At 42.1% G+C, this 20,267-nt stretch overlaps 1 protein-coding gene across 4 annotated transcripts in view; it reads left to right on the top strand.

Moving 5' to 3' along the window:
• Positions 1 to 2,815: 2,815 nt before the first annotated feature.
• LOC121536784 (neurabin-1) overlaps positions 2,816 to 20,267 on the top strand; it is a 43,982-nt gene continuing 26,530 nt past the window's right edge. For 3 of the 4 annotated variants that reach the window (XM_041844332.1, XM_041844331.1, XM_041844329.1), the window contains exons 1-2: positions 2,816 to 2,995; positions 3,395 to 5,353. In XM_041844332.1, the coding sequence (XP_041700266.1) occupies positions 3,560 to 5,353 (1,794 nt within the window). In that variant the 5' untranslated portion in view covers positions 2,816 to 2,995; positions 3,395 to 3,559. Of the gene's footprint in view, positions 2,996 to 3,022; positions 3,308 to 3,394; positions 5,354 to 20,267 lie in introns of those variants that run through there. The other variant, XM_041844330.2, reaches the window with a different exon arrangement.

Raw genomic sequence — 20,267 nt, 5'->3', positions numbered from 1 at the left:
CCAGAACATCCAATCAAATCAGAATAAACCAAATTATAACACAGTCAAAACAAAACTACATTGCTTATTGGGAAACAAAAGGACAAGCACAAAGTAAAATGCAGTGCTTTCTGGCGCTAAATCGACAGTACACCGTGGTTAACTATTTGACCATGGTTACTGATCAAAACCTTAGAAAAACCTTGACAAAGTACAGGCTTAGTGAGCACAGCCTTGCCATTGAGAAGGGTAGACACAGGAAAACCTGGCTCTCTGTAGAGGAAAGGCTGTGCAACCACTGCACCACAGCAGAACCTGAGACCGAGCTGCATTTCCTGACAAAAATGTAAAAAACATAAAACAATTAATGTCATTTCCCCAAATTTGAAACTGTTTTTTCAAGGTTTCAAAGACCTCTCTGATGAGAATAGGCTACCCGTCCTGTTGGGGGAGGACGCAGAGAGCTGTGGGTTGGCAGCGCACTACATTGCTGCCTGCTATGAGATGAGGGACAGTGTCTGATAGACCAACCAACCTGCACATGTCCACTATATTGTTATTGTTCAATAGTTATTTTGACCCTTGGTTATTGTTGTTACTGTTGTCCCATTGACAATATTGATTATTATTTTTATTATGTTAATAGTGTAAATATCCAAAGTAAGCTTTGGCAATATGTACATTGTTACGTCATGCCAATAAAGCAAATTGAATTAGAGAGAAAGCGAGCGAGCGAGTGAGAGCAAGAGATCTCTGCAAGGCAGCACATTTCTCAGTGATGTAATAGTGCTTTTTATGAACCTTTGAGTTTCTTTACAGGTCAGCTATTCTGGAACAATGTTATTACCCAATGGACACAGTCGAGTTATGACACATTGAGAGTCATTCAGGCAACCATTTAAGGAGGTGAGGTCTGACCAAGGGACCAGATATTGCAGATATTTATCTACAGATTTGTAACGGGCTAATGGGATTCTCCATTACCCGTTACAGGATAGGTACTGTTTGACATGGCACAGAATCTACGACCAACCTTAACTTGGCGATACTATCTTTGTTTTCTATTCGGCCAAACATGTACACTACATGACCAAAAGTATGTGGACAGCTGCTCATCGAACATCTCATTCCAAAATCATGGGCATTAATATGGAGTTGGTCCCCCCTTTGCTGCTATAACAGCCTCCGCTCTTCTGGGAAGGCTTTACACTAGATATTGGAACATTGCTGCGGGGACTTGCTTCCATTCAGCCACAAGAGCATTAGTGAGGTCGGGCACTGATGTTGGGCGATTAGGCCTGGCTCGCAGTCGGCGTTCCAATTCATCCCAGAGATGTTCGATGGGGTTGAGGTCAGGGCTCTGTGCAGTCCAGTCAATTCTTCCACACCGATCTCGACAAACCATTTCTGTATAGACCTTGCTTTGTGCACGTGGACATTATCATGCTGAAACAGGAAAGGGCCTTCTCGAAACTGTTGCCACAAAGCTGGAAGTACAGAATCGTCTAGAATGTCATGGCGATCTTTACACCACTCTATCCGACGCTTGGCATTGCGCATGGTAACCTTAGGCCATTTCATGACGCTCCCAACCAACAGTTATTGTGCTGACGTTGCTTCCAGAGGCAGTTTGGAACTCGGTAGTGAGTGTTGCAACCGAGGACAGACAATTTTTGTGTGCTAATAGCTTCAGCACTCTGCGGTCCTGTTCTGTGAGCTTGTGTGACCTACCACTTCGCGGCTGTGCCGTTGTTGTTCCTAGAGGTTTCCTCTTCGAAATAACAGCACTTACAGTTGACCGGGACAGCTCTAGCAGGGCATACATTTGACAAATTGATTTGTTGGAAAGGTGGCATCCTATGACGGTAACACGTTGAAAGTTACTGAGATCTTCAGTAAGGCCATTCTACCGCCAATGTTTGTCTATGGAGATTGCATGGCTGTGTGCTCGATTTTATACACCTGTCAGCAACGGGTGTGGCTGAAAGCCAAATCCACAAATTTGAAGGGGTGTCCACATACTTTGTATATATAGTGTACCTTCTAAAATGTCTGTGTCCAGTTGCAGGTGGTTCGTTAGAATTTAGAAAATGCTCCATTATTAAAATAAATACATGTTTTGCTCCATGAAGTAATCCAACAATGTGTAAGCCGCCATCTTCTCTACTTCAAACCCTCTCATATTGATCAAGACAGGTGAGTGTCATGACAAGCAGCACTTTGGGGTGGACCCACCTGTCCCAATCAATGAGAGAATATTTGAAATAGACAAGATGGCGGCATACATATGGTTGAATTACTTCATGGATCAAAAAATCAAAAAACATTTTCTTAATTCATAAGAGCACCCAGCAACTGGAAAATTAGATTTTAGAAGACATGTTTGGCAGAACCGAGAACAAAGATAGTATAACCAAGTTAAGGTTGGTCGTAAATCATCTGTGTAGCGTCATGCCAAGCCTATTTCACACAAGCTCTTATATTGTTCACGAAAATCACAGCCACTTGTTGGAAACAATTTGAAACATCAAATAGCCATATTGCTGTTGAGACATTTACCCCAAAACAATACTATCAGATAGAGCAGCTGCTGAAGATGCATACAGTAGCTACCTGATGGGATAGGCGTTGCTTTGTTTGAGGACATTTTAAATGTTTTTTCCAGTTCCAAGTTCTTCTTTCATTTGCGGTAGGTGAGCTTCTCAAGGAAATATATTCCTCAAATCTCTCGTGACTGCGCAAGCACGCACTCAAGAAGGGGGTGGGGGGTTTGTAGTCCTGGAATGTTTTGGTGTGCGCGCCCCCGATGTTGTCTGATCGTGTGGCGCGCCAGAGAGCGAGGGTAGGTAAGCGCGGTAGCGCGATACGTCTGTGTCTGGAGTACAAGGAAGGAGGAAACTATGGAAAGGGGAGTGATGGTGGTAAAGAAATGACAAGTTTGGGAGTATAAATTACACAAGAGTTGCCTTATGAGGAGCCTTCAGCGCCTAGGACGATGAAACAAGTATCGTAAGAGGTAAAATACTACGGCAGTTCATTTTCGTGCGGTAAAGCTCTGAAATGTTTTGATCACGGTTTACTTGGAATTGTTACAATGAAACTGATCACCACTAAGGACATTTTGGTATCTAACTTGTTTCGCACAGTTAACTTATTTCTGTGTTTCATCTTTGGCTGACTTTATTGTCAGTGTTTGACCGGTTACGAATTGTCATAGGCTACTTAAAAGCCAATTCAGGTTCAAGAATTAAAGACGTTGGTCTACAACAATGTCGTGATGAGGGAAAAGTCATTTGCTTTGAAACAGCACGAAGAATGCGATTGCGAGGTATATAGGAAGTTGATCTGATTTGGATAGGCTCGAATAGTACTAACAGCTAGGTTTTGAAAGTGTGTTTTGCTCTTGTCTTTGTAGATGACCACACATTACGCATGATTTGAGGTAAGGGCGCCGGAGAATCTGAGGGATCCATGGCACTGGTCGAGAGAGAACAACAATAGTGAAACAAGAAACGAGGAAATACTCAGAAGTTTAACTCCTATCACCTCTTCCCAAGATACTCCCTGTAAATCTTTGAAAATGATAAAAGCCGAGAGCAAAGGAGAAAGGGCGCTGAGGAGTGCGTCCCCGCATAGAAATGCTTACAAGTCGGACTTCCACGCTATTAAGTGTACTTTTGATGGGACGAAATCCGACGGCGCTGCAAAGTTATATGCAAATGGCTCTATCGACACCCAGGAGGACACGAGGGGGAGGCCTTTTGGCAATCGGATAAACAAGATAAAGAATATTTTCCTCCAGATGGATGGTCAGCAACAAGAGATTCAAGAGGTGAAAACCACTTTGAAAGCTGATGTGTCCCCTGTCTCCCCACCAAATGAGCCATTTGCAGTCACCACACACACAACAAGCTTGAGCTGTGCCACTAGCCCAGAATCTCAAAGTTTAGATAAAACCCCCAAGGGAGGGGATGTCGAAGTTGACAAAGCAGCTTTGGCAGAGAAGTTTTCTTCGACCAGGAAACTCTTTGAGAGGACTATCAAAGAACAACCCGCAGCGGATAAGTCTCCCAACAGAGTTGTAAGCCGGGTGGCCCTGGGCAGTGTGTCTGATGGGGGGAAAAGTACCAGGAGATTGTCAGGGTCCACTGAGACTAGCAACATCAAAACAGAGCCTGGTCCCACTCCAGTGACGAGAAGCCGGACAGATGAGAGGAGCGATACTGAGGAGACAAAACATGTGTCCAGGTTGTCACTGAATGCTGGACCCATGTCCAGGCGGCTAGACAACTTCATTGTGGACAGTGACAATGAGAGAAAAGCCACAGAGATATTATCTAAAGTATGCAGTCTCTCAGATCGCTCAATGCCTACATCTCCGACAAGGGACAGTTTTTACAAATCCACCATTCCAACTAATGATGCCACTAACAAACCCACCTCTGTAGTTACCAGTGTCATTCTCAAACCAACTTCCCCATTCAATAACACCACTCACAAACCAATCCCCCCAACAGCCAATGCCACTCCAAAGGCCAGCTCCCCAGAGCCCATATCCCCAGGTGGCCAAAGTGCTTACAAGCGCTCCCCCTCAACCAGTGACTGTTTTGTTAGACCATCTGTGGGTAGCGATGGCGTAAAACCCTCCAGTCCACCCCCCAGGGATCAAAAACAGCCTACCATGTTTGCCAACAGCTTTTACAGTAGCAACAGGGCCAAAACCTCCGACAGTGCCAAGAGTGATGGGCATGTGGCACAGAGTCCCACCAGGGAAAAGCCACCTACCCAGGCTTCATCTCTGCCTGGCATGGTCCGGGCTGAGCTCATAGTGGTACAGAATGAGTCATCAGAGAGCGAGGAGAATGAAGATGAGAATATTGAAGACAATGTTTTTGAGGAACTGAATGTGCAACCCCCAAAAGAGATCAAAGTTGAGCTAAAAGAATCACCACCAAAGGTGATCAGTCAGAATGATGACCACCATCAGCAGATCTTAGAGAATGATGAGGGCAAGGAGACAGAGATTACACTGAAGAAGGAAGATGGAAGTCGAGTTGAGGAGTGGAGGGAAGACACAAGTCCTGTAAATCAAACTGCGGATTACGAGGAGGAAAAGGTGGATGAGGAGGTTGCTGAGGAGGGGCGTGAGCAGGAGGAACAGGGCAGCAGGGGCAAGATTTCCCCAGTGGCATATGGTATAGAGAACGCAGCATTTGTGGATGATAGGGATACTGACCAGACCCTCAAGGAGGAGGAGGAAGAGAAGGAAGAGCAGCCCTGTGATGAGGAGGACATTGAGGAGGCCCCTGGGCTTTCAGATGAGGAGGAACCGGGACCACGGAGGAAGATCAAGTTTTCAACGTCACCAATACGGGTAAGTATTGAGAAGGGGAAATGTCACATTGATAATCTGAAGTGAAGTTGATGATAATTGCTTTGATTTTGGGGTCTTAAAGAATGTAAACCTTACTATAGGGTTTCTATTTATAGTAGCTGGCTAACTTTTGTCTGGCCTAAAAGTTCTGAGAGAGGTCAATTGTAGATGTGGTAATATACCAGACAATCTCACAGCTGGTGCCCTTTTGGATCTAATTTATTAACCAAGGAAGTCTGCTTTCGCTCAGGTTGTTGACATATTTGTGGAGGGCATTCTTTGGTGCCTTGACTGACAGATCACATACACAATTAGTATCTTTGTTACACATGATGATGTTATGGCTGCTGTAGCACTGTATCATCAGGCAAGCCGTGTCATGGATGAGAACCCAAACTATGGGATGTTTAAGCTTCTGTAATTACTGAGGCATTGCCTAAAGCTGATGTGTCTGAGGGTCACATCTTTCTCCTGTTAACAATGTCAAGGATCTAGGCTAGTAGTAGTGGGACATATTTCCGGATGTTAGTCCGGAATGCTCCAAGCGGTATTCTTGGAAACATTGTTGACATTACAAAAGGGGTCTGTGTGAGCCCCAGCTGAATGAGGACAGTCGGGAGGGATATGGAGTGACGTGGTGGAACCCTGACTTAACTGTACTCCACTCTACTGTACTCTACTGTACAGTATAAACAACCTCATCATGGCTTGTAGATGGTTGGTTGGAGGCCTGCTCTTGGAGAATGATTATTTCCATTCACTGTGAATCAGCCGTGCATACTTGTGAACATTAGGGTTGGGCGGTATCCAGATTTTCATACCGAAGTATACAGTATTACCGGAAAGGGCACTATTCATTCACTTATTTTTATATATATATATATATATATATATATATATATATATATATATATATATATATATATATATATATATATATACATACATACATACATACATACATACATACATACATACATACATACATACATACAGTGGGGAAAAAAAGTATTTAGTCAGCCACCAATTGTGCATGTTCTCCCACTTAAAAAGATGAGAGAGGCCTGTAATTTTCATCATAGGTACAGTCAACTATGACAGACAAATTGAGATTTTTTTTTCCAGAAAATCATATTGTAGGATTTTTAATGAATTTATTTGCAAATTATGGTGGAAAATAAGTATTTGGTCACCTACAAACAAGCAAGATTTCTGGCTCTCACAGACCTGTAACTTCTTCTTTAAGAGGCTCCTCTGTCCTCCACTCGTTACCTGTATTAATGGCACCTGTTTGAACTTGTTATCAGTATAAAAGACACCTGTCCACAACCTCAGTCACACTCCAAACTCCACTATGGCCAAGACCAAAGAGCTGTCAAAGGACACCAGAAACAAAATTGTAGACCTGCACCAGGCTGGGAAGACTGAATCTGCAATAGGTAAGCAGCTTGGTTTGAAGAAATCAACTGTGGGAGCAATTATTAGGAAATGGAAGACATACAAGACCACTGATAATCTCCCTCGATCTGGGGCTCCACGCAAGATCTCACCCCGTGGGGTCAAAATGATCACAAGAACGGTGAGCAACAATCCCAGAACCACACGGGGGGACCTAGTGAATGACCTGCAGAGAGCTAGGACCAAAGTAACAAAGCCTACCATCAGTAACACACTACGCCGCCAGGGACTCAAATCCTGCAGTGCCAGACGTGTCCCCCTGCTTAAGCCAGTACATGTCCAGGCCCGTCTGAAGTTTGCTAGAGTGCATTTGGATGATCCAGAAGAGGATTGGGAGAATGTCATATGGTCAGATGAAACCAAAATAGAACTTTTTGGTAAAAACTCAACTTGTCGTGTTTGGAGGACAAAGAATGCTGAGTTGCATCCAAAGAACATCATACCTACTGTGAAGCATGAGGGTGGAAACATCATGCTTTGGGGCTGGGGCTGTTTTTCTGCAAAGGGACCAGGACGACTGATCCGTGTAAAAGAAAGAATGAATGGGGCCATGTATCGTGAGATTTTGAGTGGAAACCTCCTTCCATCAGCAAGGGCATTGAAGATGAAACGTGGCTGGGTCTTTCAGCATGACAATGATCCCAAACACACCGCCCGGGCAACGAAGGAGTGGCTTCGTAAGAAGCATTTCAAGGTCCTGGAGTGGCCTAGCCAGTCTCCAGATCTCAACCCCATAGAAAATCTTTGGAGGGAGTTGAAAGTCCGTGTTGCCCAGTGACAGCCCCAAAACATCACTGCTCTAGAGGAGATCTGTATGGAGGAATGGGCCAAAATACCAGAAACAGTGTGTGAAAACCTTGTGAAGACTTACAGAAAACGTTTGACCTGTGTCATTGCCAACAAAGGGTATATAACAAAGTATTGAGAAACTTTTGTTATTGACCAAATACTTATTTTCCACCATAATTTGCAAATAAATTCATAAAAAATCCTACAATGTGATTTTCTGGATTTTTTTTCTTCTCATTTTGTCTGTCATAGTTGACGTGTACCTATGATGAAAATGACAGGCCTCTCATCTTTTTAAGTGGGAGAACTTGCACAATTGGTGGCTGACTAAATACTTTTTTTCCCCACTGTGTGTGTGTGTGTGTGTGTGTGTGTGTGTGTATATATATATATATATATATATATATATATTCTTATTTTTTAAATTGCGCACAAAAAATTTTGGCAATAGGGATTTTGATCCAGGATGGGATTGAATGTCTGCTGTAACCATGAAGCTTGATCTTGACATGTAGCACTTATTCCAAATGCCTGTATTTTTCGTTTTTATGAGCGTTTGTCTACATGTTGTCTTTTTGGTCTCGTCTCGTTCGCTCATTCTGTGCTGTGCACCTTCCCATTTACACCAGAGATCTGTATATAATGACGAAATGCTCATATTTCCACCCTTAACAATAGGAGTCGTTGTCCCAAAGGCGGGAAGGCAGGCGACAAGCTTGGGTTCAAAATAAGCGCATAGAAACGCATCGGGATTATTTTGGACATATTTTGGCGACATTGAAACCTCTCGCTTCGCCTCTTTCTCCCAAGCCTTTCCCCTTACCACTCACAACAACAAAGATGGGAAATCACTTCTTTTTCCTCTCTGACAAGCGGTTTCAACTCGCTATTTGCATTTGAAGTTTGGTCCAACAGAATCGGTCATATGGACACCAGAACACATGGAGACATTATTTTACTGTAATAGAGGAGAAGTTAACCTTTCAAACATACCCTTTTTTAAATGTTTCAACTCCTCAAATTTCGAGCAGAGCAGACACTACTAAAACGGATGTACCAATGAACATTCATTGTGGAAAATATTTGCAGCATTGTAGTCATATAAAGATAGTGATACTAGCTGTTTAGTCTGTGTTTTATAAATGTGCAATAATCATAAAACAATTCTATGGAATTAGCAACTCGTTCTCATTCTGAGAAACAAGGTAGGCCACTTGATTTCAACATCTGAACAAAGTGGACAGGCTAGCATGCTGTTCAAACAGTTAGAGACAGACCGAAGGTTGTGTTCATAACAATTAAACTATTTTTCCTTGTTAGCTGAATTCAGATCCAAGTTGGCTAAACTTGAAATATAAATATTAGCTGGCTACTGACTAGCACGTGGGCTTGTTTTTGAGACAGGTGTTAATTTTCTGTAATGCCTGCTACAATATTAGTGAATGTGCATTATGCATGGTTCCGGCTTATTATTATTTTTACAAAGGGCATTTTTATAGACAGACCTGAATGCCAGATCAGTGATTATTGCAACAACAACAAAAAGCAGGTACAACTATTTTGATAAAATAATTACAATATCAGTGGGTCTTATTTACATTTTAGTCATTTAGCAGACGCTCTTATCCAGAGCGACTTACAGTTAGTGAGTTTATTAATTATTTTTTTTCATACTGGCCCCCCGTGGGAATGGAACCCACAACCCTGGCGTTGCAAGCGCCATGCTCTACCAACTGAGCTACATGGGGCCCTATGGTCTTATGGTTGTTGAAGGCATACATTCAGCCTATGTATAATTTCACAAGCTCTGAATATATTAGATTATTGCTGACTGTTTTAAATGCAGTGTATTTGACCTTTAATTGTACAATGAAGCTTATGTGTATATTTTTATTTATTTTATTTTGTTTTACCTTTATTTAACTAGGCAAGTCAGTTAAGAACAAATTGTTATTTACCATGACGGCCTACACCGGCCAAACCCGGACGACGCTGGGCCAATTGTGCGCCGCTCTATGGGACTCCCAATCACGGCCGGTTGTGATACAGCCTGGAATCGAACCAGGGGGTCTGTACCAGTCAAAAGTTTGGAAACACCTACTCATTCCAGGGTTTTTCTTTATTTTTACTATTTTCGACGTTGTAGAATAATAGTGAAGACATCAAAACTATGAAATAACACATACGGAATCATGTAGTAACCAAATAAATGTTAAACAAATCTAAATATATTTTATATTTGAGGTTCTTTAAATAGCCACCCTTTGCCTTGATGACCCGAGTGGCGCAGTGGTCTAAGGCTGTGCCACTAGAGATCCTGGTTCGAATCCAGGCTCTGTCGTAGCCGGCCACGACCGGGAGACCCATGGGGCGGCGCACAATTGGCCCAGCGTCGTCCAGGGTAGGGGAGGGAATGGCCGGCAGGGATGTAGCTCAGTTGGTAGAGCATGGCGTTTGCAACGCCAGGGTTGTGGGTTCGATTCCCACGGGGGGCCAGTATGAAAAAAAGAATGTATGCACTCACTAACTGTAAATCGCTCTGGATAAGAGCGTCTGCTAAATGACTAAAATGTAAAAAATCTATCGTGAATCGCCCATAACTTTGAAAAAATAGAGATATGAGTTTTAGGCCAAATCGCCCAGCCTTTTGTGAACGGCATCAACATGAAGTGGGCTGGGCTGGGAGGTTTTGGGTGATATCTCCCATCGCCACATCTAATCAACATTTTGGCAGATCAGGGGAAAACAAATCACTTCAGGGCATTCCACAGCCTGTGTGAACTGGTCAATGTTTATCCAGGGCCTCAAATGTGTGTTGTTATCTCAGGGTGTGGATGCCCCCAATTGGCCTGCCAGGTGGTCCTAGAGAGTGGGTCCTGATGGGGTCCTGGGAGAGGGGGCCAGTAGCTGACCTGGAGGACGACACAAATAACAGTGTGCTGCATCTCTCCTAGGGATGACATAGCAGAGATTAGCCTAGCTTTGCACTTCACACCAATGTGTTACAGGAACAGTTCACATATTGATAGAGCTCAGTAATGGTGTGAGTGAAGTGAAATACACAAACGTGTTCGGAAATTCAAGCCATTGCAAACTCCATTATCAAACACTGTTTCAGTGAAGAATGCATTACTCATAAACTCCTGTGATAACGATGAATCAATTTATGATCACCAGTCTTTTTGTCCAGATAACACTACGATTAGAGGGCGTCTCCTTGTTTGGACTAGGTCCTAAGTGTGATGTGACATCTGTTGGTTGACTGTATTCTTCCTCTGGTTGTGAAATGGTGGATTCTTAGTTTGGTCTTGCCCTGGCATGTGCTGCTCATCATTCTTCCCTCCTTGTTTCTCACTTCTAACAGGCGGGAGGTAGATAGCATTTCAAAATCAAATCAAATTGTACACATACACATACACATATTTCGCAGATGTTATTGCGGGTGTAGCGAAATGCATTTCTGGGACAAAGTATTTACTAGTTATAAATAAATAAATGAATATTTTCGCAAGCTTTTTCGCATCCTTCATTTTTTCTTCTATACTCATCAGGGTGCCATCTGAAAAATGGTGGGTGTCCTATTTGAGATGAGTCATGATTTAACTGCTTCCAGACAGCTTGAAGTGGGCACTGCGCTTTAGGTCTTCCTCAAGCATGCACTTCCTGAAAACACTCCGCCCTGGAGTATATCTTAACAACACAAGAATGAGACGTGTCTCCTGCTATGTGTTGACTCGAAAGTGGAATGCTTCCTCTGGTCTTTCCTTTAAATGTCAACGATTATATTGCAAGCAGGAATGGCTTCTGTTACAATACTTATCAATTTGTTTCCATAAGTGCAGCCTTACTAGCCTAGAGAGTCAAGTTATGTAAGCTGTGTTCTTTCCCTCTCAAACAGGCCTCTCAGGAGAAAAGACACTCCTTTTGCAATAGGGGTAATTTCTGGGACAGGTTGGCTCTTGCTGTTGGTGTTTGAATATCAGTTGAAAAGGGGAGTGACTGTCTACTCACAACTGTTGTCTGGAAAGCAGAAAGATTTGCAATTGACAGTTTGGTCTTTATCTTCAACTGAAGCATCTTTCCAAGGCATTTTCAACACAAGTCTGTCCTCACGGCACAATACAAATGACATTCTAGTTTACATCACTAGTAGTGCTTGACTAGAGTATTCAGTCAACAATGCCTCAGACAGTGTGCTGGTTTGAGCTGGCCCTGCCTGGCATAGCAGGCCGCTCTGGAGCCCTGGCCTGCTCTCAGAGGAGAGTTGAAGTGCTTTGTGCTCCAGCCTGCAGCAGGATTTAGGTCTTTGTGTGCAACCTGAGCCTGTACAGGGGACCTGTCGTCTGAGGAAGAAAGGTCCTCTTTGTCAAGCTGCTGCAGGAGACTTCCATTCTGAACATGTCCCTTGACCGAGGCTCAAAAGACAGTTTGCAGTTGCACATATGGAGAGTTACTGTTTGTTTCTCAAATGAATGGATTGTAAATTAGTTGAGACTGATTTTCAGACACCTGTACTCCTAAACCATTAGCTCCGTACTTAATCTGCTTGTTCTGCTTGATGCATCTTTAAAAATACAGGTTGTGCTTTACTAAAGGAATCTCAACTTAAATTGATGCTTTGTACTCATCAGAATACTGCATTCCCATAGCAGCTGTGTCAGTAGTAGTCTGTTGCTAAAGGAGTCCCATAACCTACTGATGATAAATATTCAACATAAACACATACCGTAGTCTTTTCCACATATGTTTTATCTTCGAGACATCTCTTGCACAATCTATCGTTTATGTTATATTGCGTTGCTTTTATTGTTACTTCAAAGTAGGGCTGGGCAATATATCGAATTCATTTGAATGTATGTTTTATGCGATGTTCCAAATACCTGTATCGCAATAATCATAAACATTCTGATCTGTTGCATCAGACTAATTGCTTTTTAAGGTTAATTTTGTTTAGTAATTTTTTTAATGTAGCCAAGCCTACTGGTTTTATGAATTTGGGATCTATCGTCTGACAACTGTCCCCGAGTCTGTTTGGAATAGGCCATTTCTTTCTCGACAAGCTGACCAATAGAATAGGTTAACTTTTCTACTATGGGGGATAGTAGGTTGACATAGGCTAGTGATTTTGCTGTTTGTTACTCGTCTTGTTGGCTGAGAAAAATACAGTTATTCTAACATCTTCAAAGTGCACATCAGAATTCACTAAGAAGGACCACACATCGTTTATCCTCGACTTGCATGTTTAGTTTATATGAATTACCATAATCTAAATGTGATTTCTGTCATTCTGAGCACTGTGGGTGGACGCCCTAATCAGGTTATGCACCCAATGCATATGGGTACGGTCAATTTCTCAAATGTCCGGTAAATTAAAATGCTGCTGGTCAAATTTCCGGCCCAACATTTTCCTAATTGAAACCCTGTCTTAGACAGACTTGAAAGCCAAATCAGTGATTATTGCAAAAAAAAGCATGTTAAACTAATTTGATCAAATAATTAAATTATTGGTGGGTCTTATGGTTTTGGAAGGCTTATATTTGCCCTGAATTAATTTGATTATACTTGTCTGTTTGAAATGCAGTGTATTGACCTTTTAATTGTGCAACAAAACTTATTTAGATATCTTGAATCGCCTATAAATGTGAAAAAATCTATATATTATTTTTAGGACCTACCGCCCAGCCTTACTTCAAAGAGCTTTTGAAACATTAAATTGTGTCGTAGGCAGAGGTAAGGAAAGGGTTAAACCCTCTTCTCTCTGTACAGTTGGAATTGTGTTTTCTAGGTGTGGCCTAATTTGAAGAAAATTATGGAGTGGTGTGACACACACAGCTATGTTCAAACTGTGAACCACAGGTCTAACAAACAGCACACCCGGCAATCTGTATCTGCTGAAATTCACATTCACCTTGACACCAATGCTATGACCACATGTTGTAGAATTATAGTAGAGAGCGGTGTAACTCCCCACTTCCAGGTGTGTTATTATCCTGTTGTAGATACTGTGTGCAGTACAGAGGTAAGTACACTGTAGTTTGTCCAGTTAATTCACTGTCCAGAGGGGCTGACTGAACTATTGTTCTGTGCTGCTCATCGCTGTTGGAGTCCGGTAGACATTTGGAGTTGAGAATGAGTTAATCATCAGAGAAAAGAAAATGGCAGCAGGAACCTAATTGACATTGTGGAAGCCTGCACAGAATAAAAAACTTCCAAAACATGCATCCTGTTTGCAACAAGGCACTAAAGTAATACTCCAAATGTGGCAAAAGCGATGACATTTTTGTCCTGAATACAAAGTGCTATGTTTGGGGCAAATCCAATACAACACATTACTGAATATCACTCTCCATATTTTCAAGCAAAGTGGTGGCTGCATCATGTTATGGGTATGCTTGTAATTGTTAAGGACTGGGGAGTTTTTCAGAATATAAAAAAATTAATGGAATGGAGCTAAGCATAGGCAAAATCCTAGAGGAAAACCTGCTTCAGTCTGCTTTCCACCAGACACTGGGAGATGAATTCACCTTTCAGCAGGACAATAATCTAAAACACAAGGCCAAATCTACACTGGAGTTGCTCACCAAGAAGACAGTGAATGTTCCTGAGGGGCCGAGTTAGATTTTCAAGTAGATTTAAGTCAAAACTATGGCAAGACCTGGAAATGGTTGTCTAGCAATGATCAACAACCAATTTGACAGAGCTTGAAGAATTTTGAAAATAATAATGGACAAATGTTGCCCAATCCAGGTGTGGAAAGCTCTTAGAGACTTACCCAGAAAGACTCACAGCTGTAATCGCTGCCAATGGTGCTTCTACAAAGTATTCACTCAGGGGTGTGAATACTTATGTAAATGAGATATTTCTGTATTTCATTTTCAATACATTTGCTAAAATATCAAAAAACATGTTTTCACTTTGCCATTATGGGGTACAGTGGCTTGTGAAAGTATTCACCCCCTTGGCATTTTTCCTATTTTGTTGCCTTACAACCTGGAATTAAAATTGATTTTTTTGAGGGGGTTTGTATCATTTGATTTACACAACATGCCTACCACTTTGAAGATGCAAAATATTTTTCGTTGTGAAACAAACAAGAAGTAAGACAAAAAAATTGAAAACTTGAGTGTGCATAACTATTCACCCCCCAAAGTCAATACTTTGTAGAGCCACCTTTTGCAGCAATTAAAGCTGCATGGATGGTGTTCTCGGGGTGATGAGAGGTGTTGGGTGTGCGCCAGACATAGCGTTTTCCTTGATGGCCAAAAAGCTCAATTTTAGTCTCATCTGACCAGAGTACCTTCTTTCATATGTTTGGGGAGACTCCCACATGCCTTTTGGCGAACATCAAATGTGTTTGCTTCTTTTTTTCTTTAAGCAATGGCTTTTTTCTGCCCACTCTTCCGTAAAGCCCAGCTCTGTGGAGTGTACGGCTTAAAGTGGTCCTATGGACAGATACTCCAATATCCACAGTGGAGCTTTGCAGCTCCTTCAGGGTTATCTTTGGTGTCTTTAATGCCTCTCTGATTAATGCCCTCCTTGCCTGGTCCGTGAGTTTTGGTGGGCGGCCCTCTCTTGGCAGGTTTGTTGTGGTGCCATATTCTTTCCATTTTTTTAAATAATGGATTTAAAGGTGCTCCGTGGGATGTTCAAAGTTTCAGATATTTTTTTATAACCCAACCCTGTTTGGAGAGCTCCTTGGTCTTCATGGTGCCGCTTGCTTTCAAATCAAATCAAATCAAATTTTATTGGTCACATGCGCCGAATACAACAGGTGCAGACATTACAGTGAAATGCTTACTTACAGCCCTTAACCAACAGTGCATTTATTTTAAACAAAAAAAGTAAAAATAAAACAACAACAAAAAAAAGTGTTGAGAAAAAAAAAGAGCAGAAGTAAAATAAAGTGACAGTAGGGAGGCTATATATACAGGGGGGTACCGTTGCAGAGTCAATGTGCGGGGGCACCGGCTAGTTGAGGTAGTTGAGGTAATATGTACATGTGGGTAGAGTTAAAGTGACTATGCATAAATACTTAACAGAGTAGCAGCAGCGTAAAAAGGATGGGGTGGGGGGCAGTGCAAATAGTCCGGGTAGCCATGATTAGCTGTTCAGGAGTCTTATGGCTTGGGGGTAGAAGCTGTTGAGAAGTCTTTTGGACCTAGACTTGGCACTCCGGTACCGCTTGCCGTGCGGTAGCAGAGAGAACAGTCTATGACTAGGGTGGCTGGAGTCTTTGACAATTTTGAGGGCCTTCCTCTGACACCGCCTGGTATAGAGGTCCTGGATGGCAGGAAGCTTTGCCCCAGTGATGTACTGGGCCGTACGCACTACCCTCTGTAGTGCCTTGCGGTCGGAGGCCAAGCAGTTGCCATACCAGGCGGTGATGCAACCAGTCAGGATGCTCCCGATGGTGCAGCTGTAGAATTTTTTGAGGATCTGAGGACCCATGCCAAATCTTTTTAGTCTCCTGAGGGGGAATAGGCTTTGTCGTGCCCTCTTCACGACTGTCTTGGTGTGTTTGGACCATGATAGTTCGTTGGTGATGTGGACACCAAGGAACTTGAAGCTCTCAACCTGTTCCACTACAGCCCCGTCGATGAGAATGGGGGCGTGCTCAGTCCTCTTTTTTTCCTGTAGTCCACAATCATCTCCTTTGTCTTGGTCACGTTGAGGGAGAGGTTGTTGTCCTGGCACCACACGGCCAGATCTCTGACCTCCTCCCTATAGGCCACATATGTCAGAGTCAAGGCCCGCGGGCCACATCCGGCCCGCGAGAAGGTTTTTTACGGCCCCTGGGATGATCTTGATTTATTATTAGAACCGGCCCGCAGACCGCAGCAAGCCGGCAGCCCGCAGATCTTTTACACGCACCAATACTACATTTCCCACAATGCAACGGTGACGCACCGAGCAGTAGGCTGCTTCATTTCAATATTTATTGGCACAGCAGTCGTCAGCATCACAGTAAAATTAACTTTCAGATACCCATCAAAAATGGCAAAACGGAAGGTGGACACTGAGAACCGGGGGTTTCAAACAAGGTGGGAGTCGGAGTATATGTTCACGGAGGTAGCTGGAAAACCTGTGTGTCTTCTGTGTGGAGAAAGTGTGGCGGTACTGAAAGAGTATAATCTGAGACGACATTATGAAACGAAACACGCGGACAAAAACAAGAATATGGACATGGAACAAAGGCTACAAAAGGCAGAGGAATTAAAACGAGGCCTCAAATCTCGACAGGCTCTGTTCAAAAAACGTGGAAAGCTCACCACCAAACCTCCAAATGGAGTTGATTGACCTCCAATGCAATGATGCACTGAGGGCAAAATATGCGGCAGTGGGTGCTGCGGAGTTCGCCCGTTTCCTCCCGACACAATGCCCCAGCTGCGCATCCAGGCTGCTCAAACGTTGTCTATGTTTGGCAGCACATACCTGTGTGAACAACTGTTTTCTTTGATGAACCTGAACAAAACATCACACAGAAGTCGACTTACTGCTGAACACCTCCACTCAATTCTGAGGATTTCCTCAGCTCAGAGCCTTACCCCGAACATTGATGAACTTGTGGAAAAGATGGGACACCACCAAGTATCACCCTCAACCTCAAACAAGTGAACATTACTGTGCAATCACATATTTAGAGTTTTTACTCAGTTCAAGTTTAAAAGTTAAAGTTTAATATTTGTTTTCACTGCATGTTACTTCTCCTTAAACAAAGTGTTGTTTTTGATTAATAGATTTTTGCACTTTATTTTATTGTATTTCAATCCAATTATATTTTAAAAATATTTCAGTTGAGTGGATGATAGAAAATTGCTATTATTGTTTTTTTCTTTGAAGTAAATTTAGCCCACTTTTGCTAAAATAGAAAATATAGGCTACTGATGGTGCCTTGAATACCGGTTTCTTTCATTTAATGTTCATGTTATGGGGATTTTTATATAAAGGAAATTTGTCTTTTGTGTCTGTTGAAAATTAAAGATTACTGACAGAGCCATAAGAAAATATTGCTTTATTTATCTGATCATATTGGAATATATTTGTTAGGTTTTCAGTAGGTTCAATTAGGTTCACTAGACTATATGCGTCATTTAAAAATTTTTCAATGAACATTCGAACAGTCCGGCCCTCGGCTTGTAGCTAAATTTTTTATTTGGCCCTCCGTCCATTTGACTTTGACACCCCTGCTATAGGCTGTCTCATCGTTGTCGGTGATCAGGCCTACCACTGTTGTGTCGTCGGCAAACTTAATGATGGTGTTGGAGTCGTGCCTGGCCATGCAGTCATGGGTGAACAGAGAGTACAGGAGGGGACTGAGCACGCACCCCTGAGGGGCCCCCGTGTTGAGGATCAGTGTGGCAGATGTGTTGTTACCTACCTACCTGTTGTTGCTTGGTGGTGCCCCTTGCTTAGTGGTGTTGCAGACTCTGGGGCCTTTCAGAACAGGTGTGTGTATATATACTGAGATCATGTGACAGATCATGTGACCCTTAGATTGCACACAGGTGGACTTTATTTAGCTAATTATGTGACTTCTGAAGGTAATTGGTTGCACCAGATCTTATTTAGCGGCTTCATAGCAAAGGGGGTGAATACATATGCACGCACCACTTTTCCGTTATCTATTTTCTATAATTTGTTTAACAAGTAATTTTTTTCATTACACTTCACCAATTTGGACTATTTTGTGTATGTCCATTACATGAAATCCAAATAAAAATCAATTTAAATGACAGGTTGTAATGCAACAAAATAGGAAAGACGCCAAGGGGAGGAATACTTTTGCAAGGCACTGTATTGTGTGTAGATGGTGAGAAAAAAACATCAATTTCATCCATTTTGAATTCAGGCTGTAACACGATGTGGAACAAGTCAAGGGTTATGAATACTTTCTGAAGGCCCTGTGTCAACGTTTAGGATGACTATGTTTGATGTACAGTTACAAGATGACATGGCGTCACACCCTGGGTTGTTCTGAACAGAATGAACCTATGTTTGTCTATTATGAAGACGATTCGCAGCAGAACATGCACCTGAATGCACTCTTGACTACTTTCTATGCGCAACATTTCGATCTGTTTCTCTGATTTGCCCTGTGAAAGCCTAACACTGTAAGATCGAATTTTATAACTTAGCTAGTCATGTTGGCAATAGAACAAATTATGCCCACCTGACCCAGATTGCGAATTATAATGGGATGTTTTTGGATTGCGTAAACAACAACAGTAATTGTGTGATGGCAGGGATGCAGGGCTGTGTTCCAAACAAAACTACAAGTGTGCTTGCTGTAGTTCCTCAACAGCTAGGAGAGCTCAAAAAAGTACCTTGTGGTTGAGGATTCTTCTTTAAGTCATAAAAGTGCATTGAAATGACTTAGGAACTGTGCACACTTTGGATAGGTGTGTAGCCACTTGGATACTACAGTTAGACCTCTCACTCAAACCCTTTACATTTATTTTGTCTTATGTTGCACCTACCCCACATTTTCCAGGAATATTCTTATGATTTTACTCTGTATCCAGTGTATATTCAGATTTCGTTATCAACAAATGTGAAAAGTACAGTAAATGAAAATTCTCAAATCAACAGATTATGGTTTGGATTCAGTCTTGTGTCAGGTGAGCTGTTTTGTTCTCAACTTTGGTCTAATCATTTTCCCATAATTTCCAAACTGTTGCCTTTCAGTTGCTACCATTCTTTTCATATTCATTCTGTAAGAAACATTTAAATGTAGCCCTATCCATATAGGCCAATTCCCACACGTGTAAAGGATTAAAATAGATAAATAATGGTAAAACATACACTACCGGTCAAAAGTTTTAGAACACCTACTCATTCAAGGGTTTTTCTTTATTGTTACTATTTTCTACATTGTAGAATAGTAGTAAAGACATAAACTATGAAATAACACATATGGAATCATGTAGTAGCCAGAAAAGTGTTAAACAAATCAAAATATATTTGAGATTCTTCAAATAGCCACCCTTTGCCGTGATGACAGCTTTGCAGACTCTTGGCATTCTCTCAACCAGCTTCATGAGGTAGTCACCTGGAATGCATTTGAATTAACTGGTGTGCCTTCTTAAAAGTTAATTTGTGGAATTTCTCTCCTCCTTAATGCGTTTGAGCCAATCAGTTGTGTTGGGACAAGGTAGAGGGGGTATACAGAAAATAGCCCTATTTGGTAAAAGAGCAAGTCCATTTTATGGCAAGAACAGCTCAAATAAGCAAAGAGAAACAACAGTCCATCATTACTTTAAGACATGAAGGTCAATACGGAAAATGTCAAGAACTTTGAACGTTTCTTCAAGTGCAGTTGCAAAAACCATCAAGCGCTATGATGAAACTGTCTCTCTCATGAGGACCGCCACAGGAATGGAAGACCCAGAGTTACCTCTGCTGCAGAGGATAGGTTCATTAGAGTTACCAGCCTCAGAAATTGCAGCCCAAATAAATGCTTCACATAGTTCAAGTAACAGACACATCTCAACATCACCTGTTCAGAGCAGACTGTGTGAATCAGGCCATGGTCGAATTGCTGCAAAGAAACCACTTCTAAAGGACACCAATAAGAAGAAGAGACTTGCTTGGGCCAATAAACACGAGCAATGGACATTAGACCAGTGGAAAGTTGTCCTTTTGATCTGGAGTCCAAATTGGAGATTTT

Source organism: Coregonus clupeaformis, chromosome 23 (assembly GCF_020615455.1).
Source record: "Coregonus clupeaformis isolate EN_2021a chromosome 23, ASM2061545v1, whole genome shotgun sequence".
Taxonomy (NCBI): domain Eukaryota; kingdom Metazoa; phylum Chordata; class Actinopteri; order Salmoniformes; family Salmonidae; genus Coregonus; species Coregonus clupeaformis.
The sequence above is the reverse complement of the archived record's forward strand: the minus strand, read 5'-3'. Positions and strand labels throughout refer to the sequence as shown.